General features: G+C 40.2%; 1 protein-coding gene across 1 annotated transcript in view; it reads left to right on the top strand.

The window, feature by feature from the left end:
* The window catches only part of lmf1 (lipase maturation factor 1), a 32,227-nt gene extending 23,611 nt beyond the window's left edge, over positions 1–8,616 (top strand). The window contains exons 6-11 of the mRNA XM_049563481.1: positions 1,301–1,468; positions 1,945–2,125; positions 4,798–4,951; positions 6,701–6,884; positions 7,623–7,735; positions 8,151–8,616. Coding sequence (XP_049419438.1) covers positions 1,301–1,468; positions 1,945–2,125; positions 4,798–4,951; positions 6,701–6,884; positions 7,623–7,735; positions 8,151–8,337 — 987 coding nt within the window. The 3' untranslated portion in view covers positions 8,338–8,616. The remainder of the gene's footprint in view (positions 1–1,300; positions 1,469–1,944; positions 2,126–4,797; positions 4,952–6,700; positions 6,885–7,622; positions 7,736–8,150) is intronic.
* Positions 8,617–16,195: the final 7,579 nt, after the last annotated feature.

Here is a 16,195-nt window from a genome sequence, read left to right as displayed (position 1 = left end):
CCCTCCTGTCCTGACTCCCAGGGGACGGCGTAGGTGTGTTTCAGTATAGTTGCTGTTTTGTTTGCTCCGGTTAGTTTCTTGTAATGCAGCTAGCTTGCAGGCCAGGTGGGGTTGTTTGGTTGTCTGAGGTTGCAGGCTCCTTGCCCTCGGATTTCCAGGGCTGTTTTGGTAAGCTACAGGTTAAATAACCTTTCTTTTTTTTACTTCCATTCCATGAAAACAATAAGAGTATAGACTAGTGTGCCAGTGTCTTGTTTTCTTTTCCCCCCACCTATTTCTGCGCTGTGTTTATTTTTCACCACCTCACCTGACACTATTTGCATGTTCACCTATTACACGGTTTGCATGTGACCACATCTCACACACACAATTAATCATATATACGCGAACACTGCACAGCTCTGTAATGTATGAGTGTTTTTCTTTCTTTTTTTTATGCGTAGGTGGTGTTGCCTTCATTTAAATGAAGTTCCACCTTTATTTAGACATGGAAATGTTTCCCCCAAGGCGTGGCACCATAAATTACTATCCATCCCCGGCTCAGACAAGGTTTTGGTGCCAAAGTAAAGCAGAGAAAACATGCATTTTAAGCAGTAGAAGAAGTCTATGTTTAGCATAGTAGCAAATATTAAAGGAATACTTCACCCCTTAAATGACCATTTGTATATCAATTACTCAGTTTGTGTTAAGTTGAATTAGTGAAGAAAACTCTGTTATTCTCGCATGCCCTCAGAATGAACGAAGAATCCAAAAACTGAGTAAAGTCTTGACAGCGAAACTATATGAAAACATCCTTTTACAAACAATTCAGTTCTTCGTCATCCAACTGAATGCTGTGTACTACCCAAACAGACAGCCTTTTCTAACAGGGAACTAATTTCACCTTGCTGAACATGGCAGCTGCTGATCTATCATGGCCTCAATCATTTAGTTTAATTACTTTGGTGTTTTAAAGGGTTAGTTCAGATTCAGCAAAGTCACACAATGATGCAAACAAAAATTTTCTCTGGTTTTGGATTCTTTGTTCAGCAGAGGTATATGAGAAAAACAAAGTTCTCTTCATTATTCAAAGTAAGAGTAAGAGTCATTGATATACGAATGGTAATGTGGTGGGTGAAATCTTTATGGATAAATTCATGCAACAAAAATTCACTGATAAAAATTAATGATTATCTTGACAAACCCCTCGGTTCTGACACTTGCTACAAAGCAACCTTTCTGGCATTTTCAAAAAATGGGTTGGTGGGTGGGTTTTAGATTTTCACCTCCTTTTTATTCTCTGCTTTGCATCTCCTCCCAGACCCAGCCAGTTCCTAACCCCATGTCCTACTACATGCATCGCTCCCCATGGTGGTTCCATCGCTTTGAGACGTTGTCAAACCACCTCATCGAGCTCATCTTCCCGTTCTTTACCTTCTTGGGTAGGCGGATGTGCATGGTCAACGGCGCAATCCAGATCCTGTTCCAGGTAATTCACACTGTTCACCAACTCACAAGAGCTGATCATAACAAACACTCCACAGATTCGGGCTTTGAATTTAGAGTTTTACTCCTCTGTCTATCAGGGTGCCATCGTTTAATAGCATGTCTTAGATCTAAAATTGGTTCTGGACCAGTCATAGCATTACATGTTCCATTTTTTATTACATTAAACATGTTGACTAGCTGATTTAAGGGGATGTTTTATTACATTTATCTGTGTTTAACTGCATTATGTGCTGTTCGCTTAAATTAAATTTGTGCATCATGTGCAGTGAGTGCCAGAGCTCATGTTCCTGTATGCCAATTTTGCATGGCTCAAAATAAGTCAGTACTCAACCGTCCACATGTTGGTTGAACTCCTTGAAATGCCTACATTATGTAAAGTGATGCAATATAATCAGTTCAGCAGATGTTACCTGATACATGGCTGTCTTTGACTCTGCCTCGTCTCTTGTGCTATAGGTGGTTCTGATAGTAAGTGGGAACCTCAGCTTCCTTAACTGGCTGACCATTGTTCCTAGTCTGGCCTGTTTTGACGACGCATCGCTGGGCTTCTTGTTTCGCTCTCGAGGTGGAGCCAAGAAGGCAGTGCTGGAGATACAGAATGAGGATGCAGCTGGACGCACCCCCAAACCCACCAAAGGTATTCAGGGGACACATTCACAAAACACCCTAAGGCTTAAAGTAGAGAGACAGCTCCCTAAAGTAAAAGACATGTTAGTCCAAACTTTCGGACTCCTGTGTTTAAGAGTCTAAGAGTAATTCACAAAGCAATTTCAAGGTTCAAGGTTAATTTATTGTCATTCTGCAACTCAGAGTTTCACAATGAAATGCAGTTGTAGTGCCTTTAGTGCTACAATATTAAAAAAAAATGGTGGAGTGTGGAGGATGATGTTCAGCTGAGGAGTCTTATAGCCTGAGGAAAGAAGCTGCTTTGTACTCTGGTGGTATGACAGCAGATTCTTCAGTATCGAAGGACGGCCGCTGTAGAAACAGGCTGTTTCTTGGTGGGTGTTGTCTGTTAATATCCTTTGGACTCTGCGCAGATGCCTTACCTCACTGATATTGCTGATGGCACAAATGTTACCAGTCTGTAATGTTTCCAGTCAGGATGCTTTCTATTGCACCTCTGTAAAAATTTACAAGAACTTGGCTGGGGAATTTTGCTTTCTCAAGTTTCCATAAAAAATACAGCCACTACAGCTTTTTTCACTAGGATGGAGATGTTTGATTATCATGTCAGGTTCTCTGCGATGCTGATTCCCAGTAACCTAAAACTGTTCACTTGCCTCCCCTTAGGTCCATTGATGTGGACAGAGAGGTGTCTTCACTTCCTTTTTCAAGCACTAAAAGTAGCTCAGAAGTCTGATTGCCCTTTTTTACGAACATGGAACTGGTTCCATTATGGTTCCCGCACTTAATTTTGAACTGCTCAGAGCATTTCGACCTAGAAAAGATTAGTCCAGAACCCAAAAAGTTGGTTCTCAGCTGGAACCAGAAAATAGCAGGTTTTTCCTGACCTTAAGTGCAAACAGTTACAACATCAGAGGGTGTGTCATATTTGAGAGGTTGGAAAGAGAGGATGAGAAAGGCAACAACAGAGAGAGAGTTTCAAAGGCACCCTTTAGCGTCTCTATGAGACACAGTGGGCCTTCAGCTAACTTCAGTGTAAACCCACCAGCAACAAAACTTGACACTATGTGCAACTTACATAGTATAAAGAGTTAGAAAGTCTGCTTAGGGCAGGAGAGAAGGGAGGGTGTCAGTGTTGTTTTAATTAACGTGCTGCTTATGTACCTACGCCTCATGTGAAACCAAAAGTCACTTTTGTTTTCACATAATGTTCGGTAATTTACGTACAGCTGTTGCGCACTGACATCACTCATGTCTCCTGTTTACGTAACCAATTGGTTTTGTTGCCTAAACATAACCATGAGTGTTTCACAACATACATAAATCCCATGTTACAATGTGTTTCAGCAGTGCGTCACATAGATACACTGAGGGGTGCCCTGTGCGTCGCTATCAGACTCCAAGGGGCATGACAAAGTGTCTGTATTTGATGACCTGGGAATGAGAATTGGTTGGCACTTTCTATCCATCCTTTTCAGATTCACAGACGCAGAAAGGTTGCTTATCATCCAATCACTGTAGTCACAGCATTCATGAAACATGACATCATCCATGGCAACAGATTCAACCCCGGCACTTCCTTTAGAAACGTTAGAGGAAACTTTTAGCACTTTTCAGGAGGTAAGATAAGATGCTTTGTTAATGAGGCCTCAGATTCAGAGAAACCTATGAGTCATAATGAGCCAGGGCCATTTTCTGTTAGAATTCAAAATAATACATATTTTCACATCATATTTTTGACCTTTTGTTTTGAAAATAGTTGGTATCTCATTTTTGGAATGAATGGGTCTAGAGACTCTGGTATAGACATTGGTATATCTAACAGTTGAGGCTATTGGGCACAGGAGGAGGGGAATTATGGAAGAAACGGGGAATTGTGGGTAGAAAAGGGATTAGCACTTGGACAGCTGAGGAGCAGGGAAAAGTCTGACATATGGTTTATTGGAATTTAATGTGATGTGGCTCACATTTTTACAATACAGACTGCTTCAAATGTGGTCACAGCGCCAGTGGCCCCTCTCTAATTGGTCTCGTTGGACCCATTAGTGTCTTTACTTTATTGTACGACGTTGAATATAAAATAGGCTTCTACCTGCAGTGTGGGCATGTTTTAATCATTTGAGCAGACTCACACAGTCTCTCAGTGTGAAAAGTTTTAGTTGGATTATGTTGATGTCTTTAACATGCATGGGATAAGCAGGCAGACAGGTATGAAGGAAGCGATGTGGACTCAGCCAACATTTGTCAATAGTGGCCGTCCCATGACCTAACAGGTCAAACTTCCACTGTGGAAGTGCTGAAGTCATCACACACATATACACACATAGACTTAATTACACTAATTCTGGACCAGGAAACATGTTGTCTTCAATTAATGATGAATCCCCCTCCAGGCCAGACACTAACAAATATGTCACCTTGATGTAAGCTGTAATTACAGTTTTCCTCTGGGCCACTCAGTCTCATTTTGAAATATGGACATGAGATGCATTATTTCTGTAAACATCAACAAAATTTAACAAGTAAACAAATGCTGTCGCAGCGCCTTTAGGCCAAACAGGATTGCTCTGCAATTCCATACAATTTGGCTCAAAGCAGTGTAGAGTGTGTAACAGATAATGAAATCTGATGTATGACTGATAATGAGCTGTTCCACTCTTTCTCTTACTGTATGTAACACAGGTATGTTGATACGTCGGGTGGTGAACATTTCTTTGGGCATTCTGATTGGCTACCTGAGCATTCCCGTGGTGATGAACCTGTTCAGTTCCAGGCAGGTGATGAACACGTCCTTCGACCCGCTGCGTATCGTCAACACCTACGGGGCCTTTGGCAGGTATGGTACAGTCAGGGGTCAGTGTGGGGTCATGAGGTTCGTCAAGGTATCTGTGGGTCCTTAAAGCATCTAAAACCTACCTAAACATTAAGATGTTTTAAAATGCACTTCGAGGATAGGTTCATATTTAGTTACATGCCCATACATAGAGTCAATGTGATCATTTATTTTGTCTATTAGATCACAAGATCCTCCTCAGACACACATGTTGGCTTAAAGGCCTTTATGCACCAGGGGAATTTTTATTGCAATTAATTCATATGTCAATATATTTTCCTAAATGTTTTTGTAATGAGTACTTTCATGCAGATTGAAAAAAAGTGACTTTTTTTCTGCAAGATGGTGGATTTTTCTGAGCTTTTGCGTGACAAATGAAGGCAAGAACCAATCCTGTTGTGCTTGTCCTTATAACGATTATACAACAGCAACACAGAGGCTCCCTAGTCTGAACCAAGATGGGTTAGGCTAATTTAAAAAAAAAAAAAAAAAAAAAATCAGGCCTGAGCATTTATGAACCAGCACAGTTTCTGTCTCAAGCCCGAACTACGGCAGCAGTTTTGGCCTTAGCCCAAATTTCTACTGTAAAACAACAAATTTTATTAATAACAATATATATTTTTAATGTTAAAACATTTATTACAAGCTAAGGGCTGACATGCATCCTTGCACCACTTCTCCTTCTTTCCCTTATTTCAAAAATCTGTTGTCTTGTGCACAACAGGTTCAGCAGAACAGGCTGCGCCTCTTGGTGCATCTAGTGCACACAGCAGTCCATGGCCACACAGTGTGCAGATGATGATCACAGCTCTTCACTGCATGTTATGAATATCGTTCCCATTGCTGGGGAAGCACAGGCAAACACTGCCAACCTAGTCACTTTGCTGCCTTTTCTCACCTGCTCTGTCTCTCATATTTCTTTGTCGTTTCATCACTTTCCCTTTCTTAGTTGCGGTCCCTCCCTTTCTCTCAGTCCAATAGAGCTCCTGTGATTTACACACAAGAACTGCCAGGTGTATGAAAAACAAAAAACACAGGTAAATTGGCGAGAACGTGACTCGAGTCAAGCCCAGGGAAATAATGAGAAATTTCAACCATCGGTAGCGTAGTGGATAGTGCCGGCGCCCCATGTACAGAGGCATCGCCTCGCTGCAGCGGCCGCAGGTTCGAATCCGGCTTGCGGCCCTTTGCTGCGTGTCAGTTCCCACTCTCTCTCTGTCTCCCCATTTCACTCTCTGTCCTGTCAATAAAGGCAAAAAGCCCATTAAAAAAAAAATGACACAGAGAAATTGAAGTTCTTTTTTGACCTTGGAAACTTTTGAAATTTGTGATCTCATAATGATGAATTTTAAACAAACTGAATATCACAACAGAAGAGAAAAAGAAATATTTTGAACATTAAACTTTCTCTTTTTCACAAATTTTTGTCCAGCCATTCTGCACTGCAGTAAAGGCAAAAGAAATTTTGTTTGTGGTGTCTTTCCAGAATAAAAGTTCCAACTGCTCAGGATATTATCCACACACCTCACTGACACTACTAACCAAATATTTTCTGTTTGTTTTTGTGATTTGGGTGAACAGAACCTTTAAAGTTCATCTTTTTCCAGAAATTAGAGATAATAGCAGAGGGTAATCTATAGTCCTGCATCTGTATACATTAACTCTGCAGCCTTCAGCCCTCTGTCAATTAGCCCATGAGGCATTTTACAAGTCATCATATCCGCTATAACTTAATTGCCCCCCTCTGTCCAGCATTACAAAGGAGCGTACCGAGGTGATTTTCCAAGGCACTCTCAGCCAGGATCCCAAGGACCCTGAGGCAATTTGGGAGGAGTACCAGTTCCTGTGTAAGCCAGGGGACATTTACAGACGACCATGCCTCATATCACCATACCACTACCGGCTGGACTGGCTCATGTGGTTTGCTGCCTTCCAGGTGAGATACTGAGGAGCTGCAGGAGATGATGTAGGGAGTGCAGAGGACACATATTAACTTGTCTCCATCATAAATGTATTTTAGTGTGTGGATATAGGATGTAGTTGATATTGGTACCAAAACTCATTTTGGGTCATTATTCAGTGTCTTTAGAGGTAAGATTTTCAGTCCAAGAGGGTCTTGTTGCCTTTGATGATGAATGAAGTTAACTAGGCAAAAACACACAAGAAACAATAGTAAATGGTGTAACAATTCACAGTTCCCCCTTTTTAGCTGGTTCATCAGCAGAAATCACTTCATTTATAGGCCTTGTGTGCCAAAAATTAATTGTGAGCCTCAGCTGCTGTACTGTATTTAGAGTAAATGTTCAGTTACCGTATATGGCCACTAGAGGGCAGTGATTTTCATGTATTTACCTCAATTAAATTAGATGACTTTTGGTATTATCTGAATGCCTCTATACATCTGTATTTCTCCCTTTCTTATCATCTATCACTCTATATATCTTTCCCCTTGTCTCATTTGGTGTTTGTTTTCTTATTGTCTGCATACTTGTCCCTTTTTTGCCTCTCTCCTTGGCCGTAGTCTCAACTATTTTGCCTCAGAGCCTCATACACTCTCAGTCTCTCTCTGCCTTTCAGTGTACACATTCACATCTCTTTCACAACCTGTATTATTTTACTCTTCTTTCTTTTTTTTCTGTTCCTTTCTTAACCCTGTCTCCATGTCATCATACAGACCTACGAGCAGAGTGAGTGGGTGATCCACATAGCGGGACGCCTGCTGTCCAATGACAGCACTGTCCTCTCCCTGCTCGACCACAACCCCTTCCAAGGCCGAGAAACTCCCAGGTAAACACAGAGCACACAGTCACACCAATGATCCCTCTGCAGGGTGAAAATACTGTACGATGAACTAGCATGAAGCTCTTTATGTCAACATGAACCTCACCAGTGCACATTTTTGTCCTACTAATGATCAACCTCTGATTACAGAAATATATCTGTTATTAAATATGTGTTGGCAGGGATCAATCAAATGACAGTCCCACTATTCTCTGTGCTATAGCCCCCTCTGGTGAAGCAATAAGCACACACTGTCTGTCCTTTGCTAATATACAAAGATCATTATAATGCAGATGTTGTGTGGTATGTCACAGTGACTTTGTTAGGATGATACATACGTGAGAAAAGATGAAAAAATGTCAAAAAAAAGAGTCTTTGTTTCATGCAGTTTCACTCCTCTCTGTGTCCTCCTCTTTCTCAGGTGGGTTCGAGGGGAACATTTCAGATACAAGTTCAGCCAGCCGGGCAGCAGCAGCGCAGCTCAGGGGAAGTGGTGGCTGAGAAGACGCATCGGAGCCTACTTCCCTCCCCTGGACCTGGAAGGACTCAGGGGCTACTTCCAATCCAGGAACTGGCCCCACCCGCACATACCAACAAACAGGAGCTAAAGCCATGACCTCTGACTACTAGAGGAGAACGGAGGACTTCAGGGGTTGAGGATGAAAAAAGGGAAGGTCAAAGTCAATTTCAGTGAAGCTGCTGGAGTTGGACCAAAGGTGCCATCAGGTTTCTACAGATTGCAAAGAACTGCTTGATAAAACCTGAAATCAAACATCCAAACAATGTGATGTTTTTCAAGGTTTCATTTAGGGACACGTCTGTGCGTCACAAGTGACTACTGCCCCTTGTACATCTGACATTTGAACATTAAAACAGTTTTGAATTCATATTTTGTTTTTCCCTCTATTTTTCCCCCAGTGACTAATAATTTTTACAGACAGGATATTTATTATTGACTGAACATTTCTGGGCTTTTGCTTCGTCACTAAGAATTTTACTAGCTCAGCTGTGGTTTAGAACGCATTCAGCTAAATTGTAATTTGCGGTGGTTTGAGAAACAGCTAGGCGCTAACTGGGATCTGCTCTCCGTGTCAAACAGAGCAGCTGTTATATGAAAAACTGGAGTGATTTATTTTTCTCTAAATGAGCGATACAGTTAGAAAGAAGGGAGCTTACCAAACCTCTGTATCCTGCTCCTCATCTCTGCTTGTAGCCAGCAGTGCAAGGCTACATTGCTCACAACGAGCATGACACACCCTAACTGTCTTCAATCGAGTTGCATTGTGGGGAATGTAGGCACCAGTTTTCGACAAGGAAGAAGAGTGTGTGGAATAAGAAAGACAATCTTTTAATTTTTTTTAATTCTATTTTAAACTGTCCATCGTGATTCTGATAATGTTTCAGGAGTGTAATGCTAATTCAATGAGCTTTCCATTCACTGACTTTCTTCACCTGTCCACCTGATGTTTTGGGTCTGTCCAGCCTTTTCCAGTCATCCGATCTCTTCCTCATTCTCACTTTAAGCCCATAAACAATGATCCAGCCTCGACTATCCCTCTTTAACCCCAGTGTAAATACAGTACACTGGCCTCTCTTCCTGAGCACATCTGTTGCCATATCATCCACTGTGCCAATGTAGCATCCTGCCTCTGTTCTCCTGTTTATGTTATATCTGAGTTGTGTTCAGATCAACTTTGTTGGAATTAAGACTGATTTTTATACAAGTTCCATTGTGTCAGATTTCGCATTTAATAATACGGAAGTGCCTGAAAAACAAATGTCAATGCCTCATATCAGCCATCTTTCAGTATAATTAAACCCTTATGTAATTGATATGGTTTTATATTGTTAAAGCACAGTATTTTGATCCTTGCATGACTAACTCTGTAATCATACAACCATTTTGATGCCATGATCTCTCACAAGTTGACATCTTTCCATCTCTGCTTTCATCCTGTGTAATGTGAACGCGTCAGAAAATACTATTTGACAGACAAGTACATGAGTAAATGAAAATAAATCAAAATGTTTTCCTAAATATGAAGACATGTTGACACTGGATATGACAGTAGCTGAGCACAAGTTTGTCATTATGGCTCTATGGTTGGAGTGACAGTAACATAAAGCGGCCACTAGATGGTGCTGTTCTCCAGGTGATTCAGACTAGGCTTTGAGGTTCTCCTTCCCACAGTCACCACTACAGGAGCCTTTTCCTCAAAGTGTGCCCCGAGGTGTGTGTCAGGTGCATGTTTGATGTGGTTTTTGAGTGACAGACATCCCCTGTGTCGGCCTTTTTACCCTCCTGTTGTGCCAGAAGATTTCAAAAACACAGCAACACAGCAAGTCTGATCAGAGCTGATGCATTCTCAGCTGGCCACTGATGCCATTCATCTTTATCAGTGACAATAACCCTTTTTTGGCCAAATATTGTGTCTGCAAAAATGAATTCTTATATATATATATTGATTATTTTTCATCCTAATTCATCAACGCCTCCTCTGACTGCTCCATGTCTTTGATTAATTGAGCCTGTTTTTGGACGCTGCCCATCTGATGAAGATATTTTTCAAAGAGCTGCCTGAAACACACACCTATTCAGTACGTGCGGTGCATCTCAAATATTAATTATTCTAGTCGTCGCCCAGTTCCTTTCATGTCTCTTGTGCCACCCATCATGCAACACATAGAGAGAGGGAGACATTTATTGACCTCCTCATGGTCCAGTTGAAACGGCAGATGCAAAAACATTCAGCAAAGTCATTATTGTTGGCTCCAGTAAAATAATTCACAACCAGTCGTGAGAGTGTCGGCCCAGCAAACCATCTGTCTCCACTGATAATACCAAAAAATGAACCTGGTGATTTGTTTGTGTTTGTGTGACACAGTGGATCTGTCTTTTTGAAGAATGAGCAGTCACACTGTCTTGTTAAGACAAATAAAGGAGAGGTTTGTTGTTTATTTTCAACAGAAGGCTCACAGCTGAGTCAAAATTGCTTTGACACTGTTGCTGAAGCTCAGTGCTTCTCAGACTTTTTTTCCAATAATGTACCTCCTTTGAAATATTCTTTCAGCCAAGTACCCCCTGACCAGCACAAAATAGGGTTGGTAAAACCACAGAGTGAACAAACATAAACCTGAAGTGCTTGCATTTGTTGTGGCAGTATTTTTTTCCCCTGTTATTTGTCTTTTTTTATTCTTATTTTTTTATTACACAAGGTCCAGGGATATATATATATATATATATATATATATATACACACACACACACGCACACACACACACACACATAAAGGGACAATGTATCAATACCACCACATATAAAAAATGAAAATAAAATAAGATAAATAAATAAAACTTCTTGGAAGAATTAAGGAAACAAAAACCTAAATCCAATATATAGAAATAGTTAAAAAGAAGAAAAGTAGATAGATAGAAAGAAAAGAAAATCTTCCTTTTGACTCTGGGCAGTTTCCAGTTTCCAGCAGTCAACAATTGCACTGACAATGAGTATGTATGAATATCTGATATGAAATGTAGTTTATTGCACTTACATTTATATTTATGTATTGTTTTGAACCTATTATGGTATAATTATTTTAGGAATGAGGCATGACATATATTTTTAAAATTAACATTAAAAAAACTCATGTACCCCTGCAGTATTCTAAAGTACCCCTATAGGTACCCATACCCCCATTTGAGAGTCACGACTCTAGCAAACAGGAGCTAAGTGTCCAGCAATAGTCCATCTTGCTTGCATCCTACCAACATATTTAACATACAAAAATGTTTGACTGAGAAGTCTCCAAGAATAATCTGTATTACCATCATAGCAAAATGTAACTTAATTCTTTTAAAAACATCATTAGTTACATAAATAATGTCATCTGACAAAACGCCAAACAGATTATTATTATTATTTTAGGAAAGTTGCAGTTATTTTGCATATTGTGTAAAACAAACAATATTATCTTTTCTTTATTACTAATTGCAGCTTTTATCCCAAGTACAATCCACATTAGTACTTAAAAAGCCTATCCACCATCCTTTGATTCACAGAGTTCCTAAAGTCATGGAAAACCTGGAAAAGTCATGGAATCGCATAATCACATTTTCCAGGCCTGAAAAAATCCTGAAATTGGTAAAAGTTATTGAAAGTTTTGGTAAAGTCATGGAATTTTGTTGCGTGTGGTGACATTGTTACAGTAGTCTGCCATTGATAACTGTCTTTGTAATGGAATTTACTGGTAGATTTATATTCTGAAGCTGCCAGTGTATTGTAAAACACACTCATATGCGTCGATATTTGACGCTTGTGTACCATCATGTACGTATCTTTATTTTCGCCCTGTGTTCTCCCTTCATGTATAGCAGCTAGCTGAAATTGCAATTACAGGCAAGTAGGGCAAAATAAAATTGAATTGAATTGTATTGTATTGTATTGTATTGAATTGAATTGTATTGTATTGTATTGTATTGTATTGAATTGAATTGAATTGAATTGAATTGTATTGTATTGTATTGAATTGAGTTGAACTGAATTGTATTGTATTGTATTGTATTGTATTGAATTGAGTTGAACTGAATTGTATTGTATTGTATTGTATTGTATAGTATAGCATTGTATAGTATAGAATTGAATTGAATTGAATTGAATTGAATTCATGGGGGGAAAAAATCTCCATGAAAATGTGTGGGGGAACCCTGGATTCTGTTATCACTTTGTTTTCAGTATGTTATATTTGTGTTAATAGTGTCATATTTATATGCTGAAAGCGTCATTTTGACCCCAATGTAAAATAACTGAAATAAACCCCCAGTCTTTCAGATTTCTTTGTCTTTAAAGTAAAAGTAAATGAGACCTTGGTTTCAGCATTACCCCCTGTCAAAACAAAGGTTGAATAAATGTAATTCATAAAATGAATGGTGTTTACACGGGACTGTGAACACCACACGCCACAGGCAGTTACAGCACACCATTTGGCTCATACCATGCTTTGGGCGTACTGGCATGTGACAGGAGAGCAAACATTTGCCATCTTCCTGTCTGTGTTTCAGGAGCAAAAGCAACACCATTTTCAAGTACATTTCTCATCTAGTGTTGGATGTCCACAGCAGCAGGCTGAGTTTTCCTTGTATTGGTCGATTGAATTTGATAGTCACAAGACATTGTATTATCAAATCTGTGTGTGCTGCATCTGTGTCTGAACTCAGTAAATAGTTCCATCTATTTAAACTGCACAGGCGGAATTGGGTACTTTTGACTGGGGCCCCCCAGCACCCCAACACATTGGTACTTTTAAAAAGCACAAATTAAGAACGAAAGAGAAAACAATGATATGAAGTCATTGAGAACCAATTGATTGACAGTCTTGTAAAAGTCTTGAAAACTGGAATGAAAGATTAAAGCATCTGTGAGATATGACTAGAGAAGCAAACTTAAATAAAACTGTTGATATTTTTTTAAAGAATGATTAAATAACATTTGCTAAGAACAAGGATGAGTTTTAACTATTGATTTAGTTATTTCACAATTTATTGGTTGTAATTAACACAGTTTGTTGATATCGAACACCATAAATATGTGCTTTGGGTGATATGAAGTGACAAATTATTCAAAGGGAACCCGATTATAACATCAGTGGTGGAGGGGTGTGTGCGCTCCTCCTGTTGTTCACAGCTCATTGGTTTTGACGATGCACCACTCACACAGCATGGGCGTTTTTAATAGCCTCCTCATCAAACGTATCTGCATCCTGTTTGTCGCGTTCCCCGCCTTCGCTCTGCAAATAAATTTCCCCGCAGAATCGCTTTCGCAGCTTTTCTTGCAGTTTTATGTGACTTTGATGGTTAACTTACAGATTGGCCGTCCATTTTTTTTGTGTGTGTGTGCTCTGATTGTGTAACAGACAGCAGGGACATGTGTCTGTCTCATTTCTACAGCTCCAGTTTGGCTCATGCCAATTTCCCTGTTGTCCTCTGATATAATATTAAAGTGGGGGCGGCAGTGATGCTCAAAGACTGGTTTGGACCAAAAAAAGGGTGTTTGTTGTCGGTTCGATTCCCTGCTGGGAAAGTCTGGATGGTAGAAGTGAGTCACATCACAGCCGTCCTGACCTATGGCTACTGGTTGTACTGGGCAGCTCTCAGATGTGTCAAACTAAAGTAGACTGTTGCAAAAGAAGAGTCTCAAGTGAGTCACCGGTGCAGTGGACAGATCATCCTCTGTTCGTGGTTACATAAAACGCTTTTTGGGGTATGTATCGTCACAGTGGATGTAGGGAAATGACTGCTTGCTGATAGGTATAGAGCTCTGCTGAACATAAGGAGTGAGTCATGGTGTTTTCACATAATCTGGTAGCTACATATAGCAGTGATTTTCTCCTGTACACACATTTTTGCTCTTAATTTACGACCATGACACACATACTGCTGCTATGTCAACCCAGAATGGTTTGATAACCTTGCACGTAATCACATAGCTGAAACAAGCTGCAACCCCTTCAAGTTTATGTGGAGTTGCCTTACGCAGTTCCTCTAATGGCCACTAGATGCTGGCTCCATTAGAAGTATTGATATTGATGGGAAAAATCTCAGCTATACTTTTAAAATGTAAAGTCAATAAATGCCTCCAACAGGAAGTTAGCATCTAATCTTTAAAAAAAAATCTTTTAAACCTGCAATAACTAACTTTTTGGCCACTTGGGGGCAGCAGAAACCAGCTTTAAACACTACACTGACATATTAGCACCTTTGAAGTTAATATAGTGAATCTGTTAGCAAGCAGTTTCCTGTTACGCATCCGGCAGACACAGAGGAACATTAAGATTCATTTGCAGTCATGTTTCTGGCCAACTGTTGAGTTTAAGGCCAATATTCGATCTTCCCTCAGCTCTGTTTAAAATATCTAGCCTTTTAGCTGCTAAATGCTCCACTTTGTTCACAAACTTGTTGCTTACTCTGTCTGTTGGCTGTTTGGTGCTGGGCAACGAGTCTGCAGTGGGGTTTATATCTTTTTTGCTGCCTCCTGCAGCCAATAACAATGCTGATAACAGTGGTGAGGGTAAACCAAAGCACTAAAGTTGCAACTTGGAAACCAAAACAATGAGTTAAAAGACGTGCTACGTATTGGCATAAAACTGACCAGTGTTTTATGGTTTCATGCTGGTTTTTGTGTACTTATGACACTGATAGACCAGACACAAATAAGTTTAGCATTTTGGTCATTGTCATCTCGGATTTCTTTGGAGTTGAAGTGACCATATTTGGATGAAAGGGTGGAGCTGTGGAGAAGGACAATGTCCACATACGATGTGGAAGGTACCCTGGGTGTGTTGGTTGTTGATGTCCTGGGACACTGTGTCAAGTTCTGCCTGGTACATGCATTGTCTTCTTTCAAAATATACTTCCATTTTCACAGGAAATTTAACGTTTACATACAATCCCTTTCAAAATAAACACACTATGTCGGTAGAACACTGAGAATTGACTTTTTTTCCCTTCAACTACAAAAACGCATGGTTAGGTTTCAGAAAAAGAAACAGGGTTTGGCTTTAGAACACCTGCTCTCTGGACTTTCACCGCCTTATCTTTTGTCCTTGTTCCAACGTGTTTTCACCTGATGCCACTGGGCGACGTTAAACTATAACACCAGCTGGCCGCGTGACATGCCAACGTTAAAGGGCACCTTTTTTCGTTGATTTCTGACGACACAAGTCACTGCCCAAGCAACGGGTTGATGACTTCGGAGTGAGACCGGGCTCGCAGTTAAGCACCAGACTTTGAAGCCAAATTTTACATAGTGGCCTAATGTGGAACCAAAACGTCTGGGTCTGTCATGTGATGCCATACAATGTAAAACAGACTTCTGTAAATCAGTGGATATTTTTTTAACGTCACAAGCACAGCAAAATGACTTGTTTCACCATCAGGAATTGATCCATTCAATCTGATAACATTTCAAAAGTCGGACGGTCTAGAAGAGCCACAAGATGAAATTATTTTATCTCTGTTAAAGTTAGCAGAGTGCTGCACTAAAAGTTAGCTACTTAGCCGCTGTTAGTCTCTATATGCCCCATGATGCTGTAGATCCGGGAACATTCATTCCGTGGAAATTAAACTTCTTTGGCTTCAGGTGCCACTGAGCAACTTTCATAAAAATGAAGAGGGGCCCTGCCTCCAACGCTGTGTCGAGGTCTCTGTATTCAACCATGATTTTAACTTGGGGGTCTATCTAGATTGAATGGCTTTTGGAGCCAGCCTCAAGTGGCCACTTGAGGAACTGCAGTTTTTTGTTTTTCTGTGCTGGTTTCATTGTTCAGCCCAGCAGGTTGCCACTTGATTTCACCTCATTTCCTCTCAGGCTTTACCCTGCTGTTTGCCAAACTTTAGTTTTCCATTCTGTACAGTGGAGGGTGGATAAAATGGTTTAAATAGACATAACAAATGTGAAAACCTTCTTTTGCT

Source organism: Epinephelus fuscoguttatus, linkage group LG20 (genome assembly GCF_011397635.1).
Source record: "Epinephelus fuscoguttatus linkage group LG20, E.fuscoguttatus.final_Chr_v1".
Classification (NCBI taxonomy): Eukaryota; Metazoa; Chordata; class Actinopteri; order Perciformes; family Serranidae; genus Epinephelus; species Epinephelus fuscoguttatus.
Note: the sequence above shows the minus strand (reverse complement) of the source record. Positions and strands in the feature narration are given on the sequence as shown.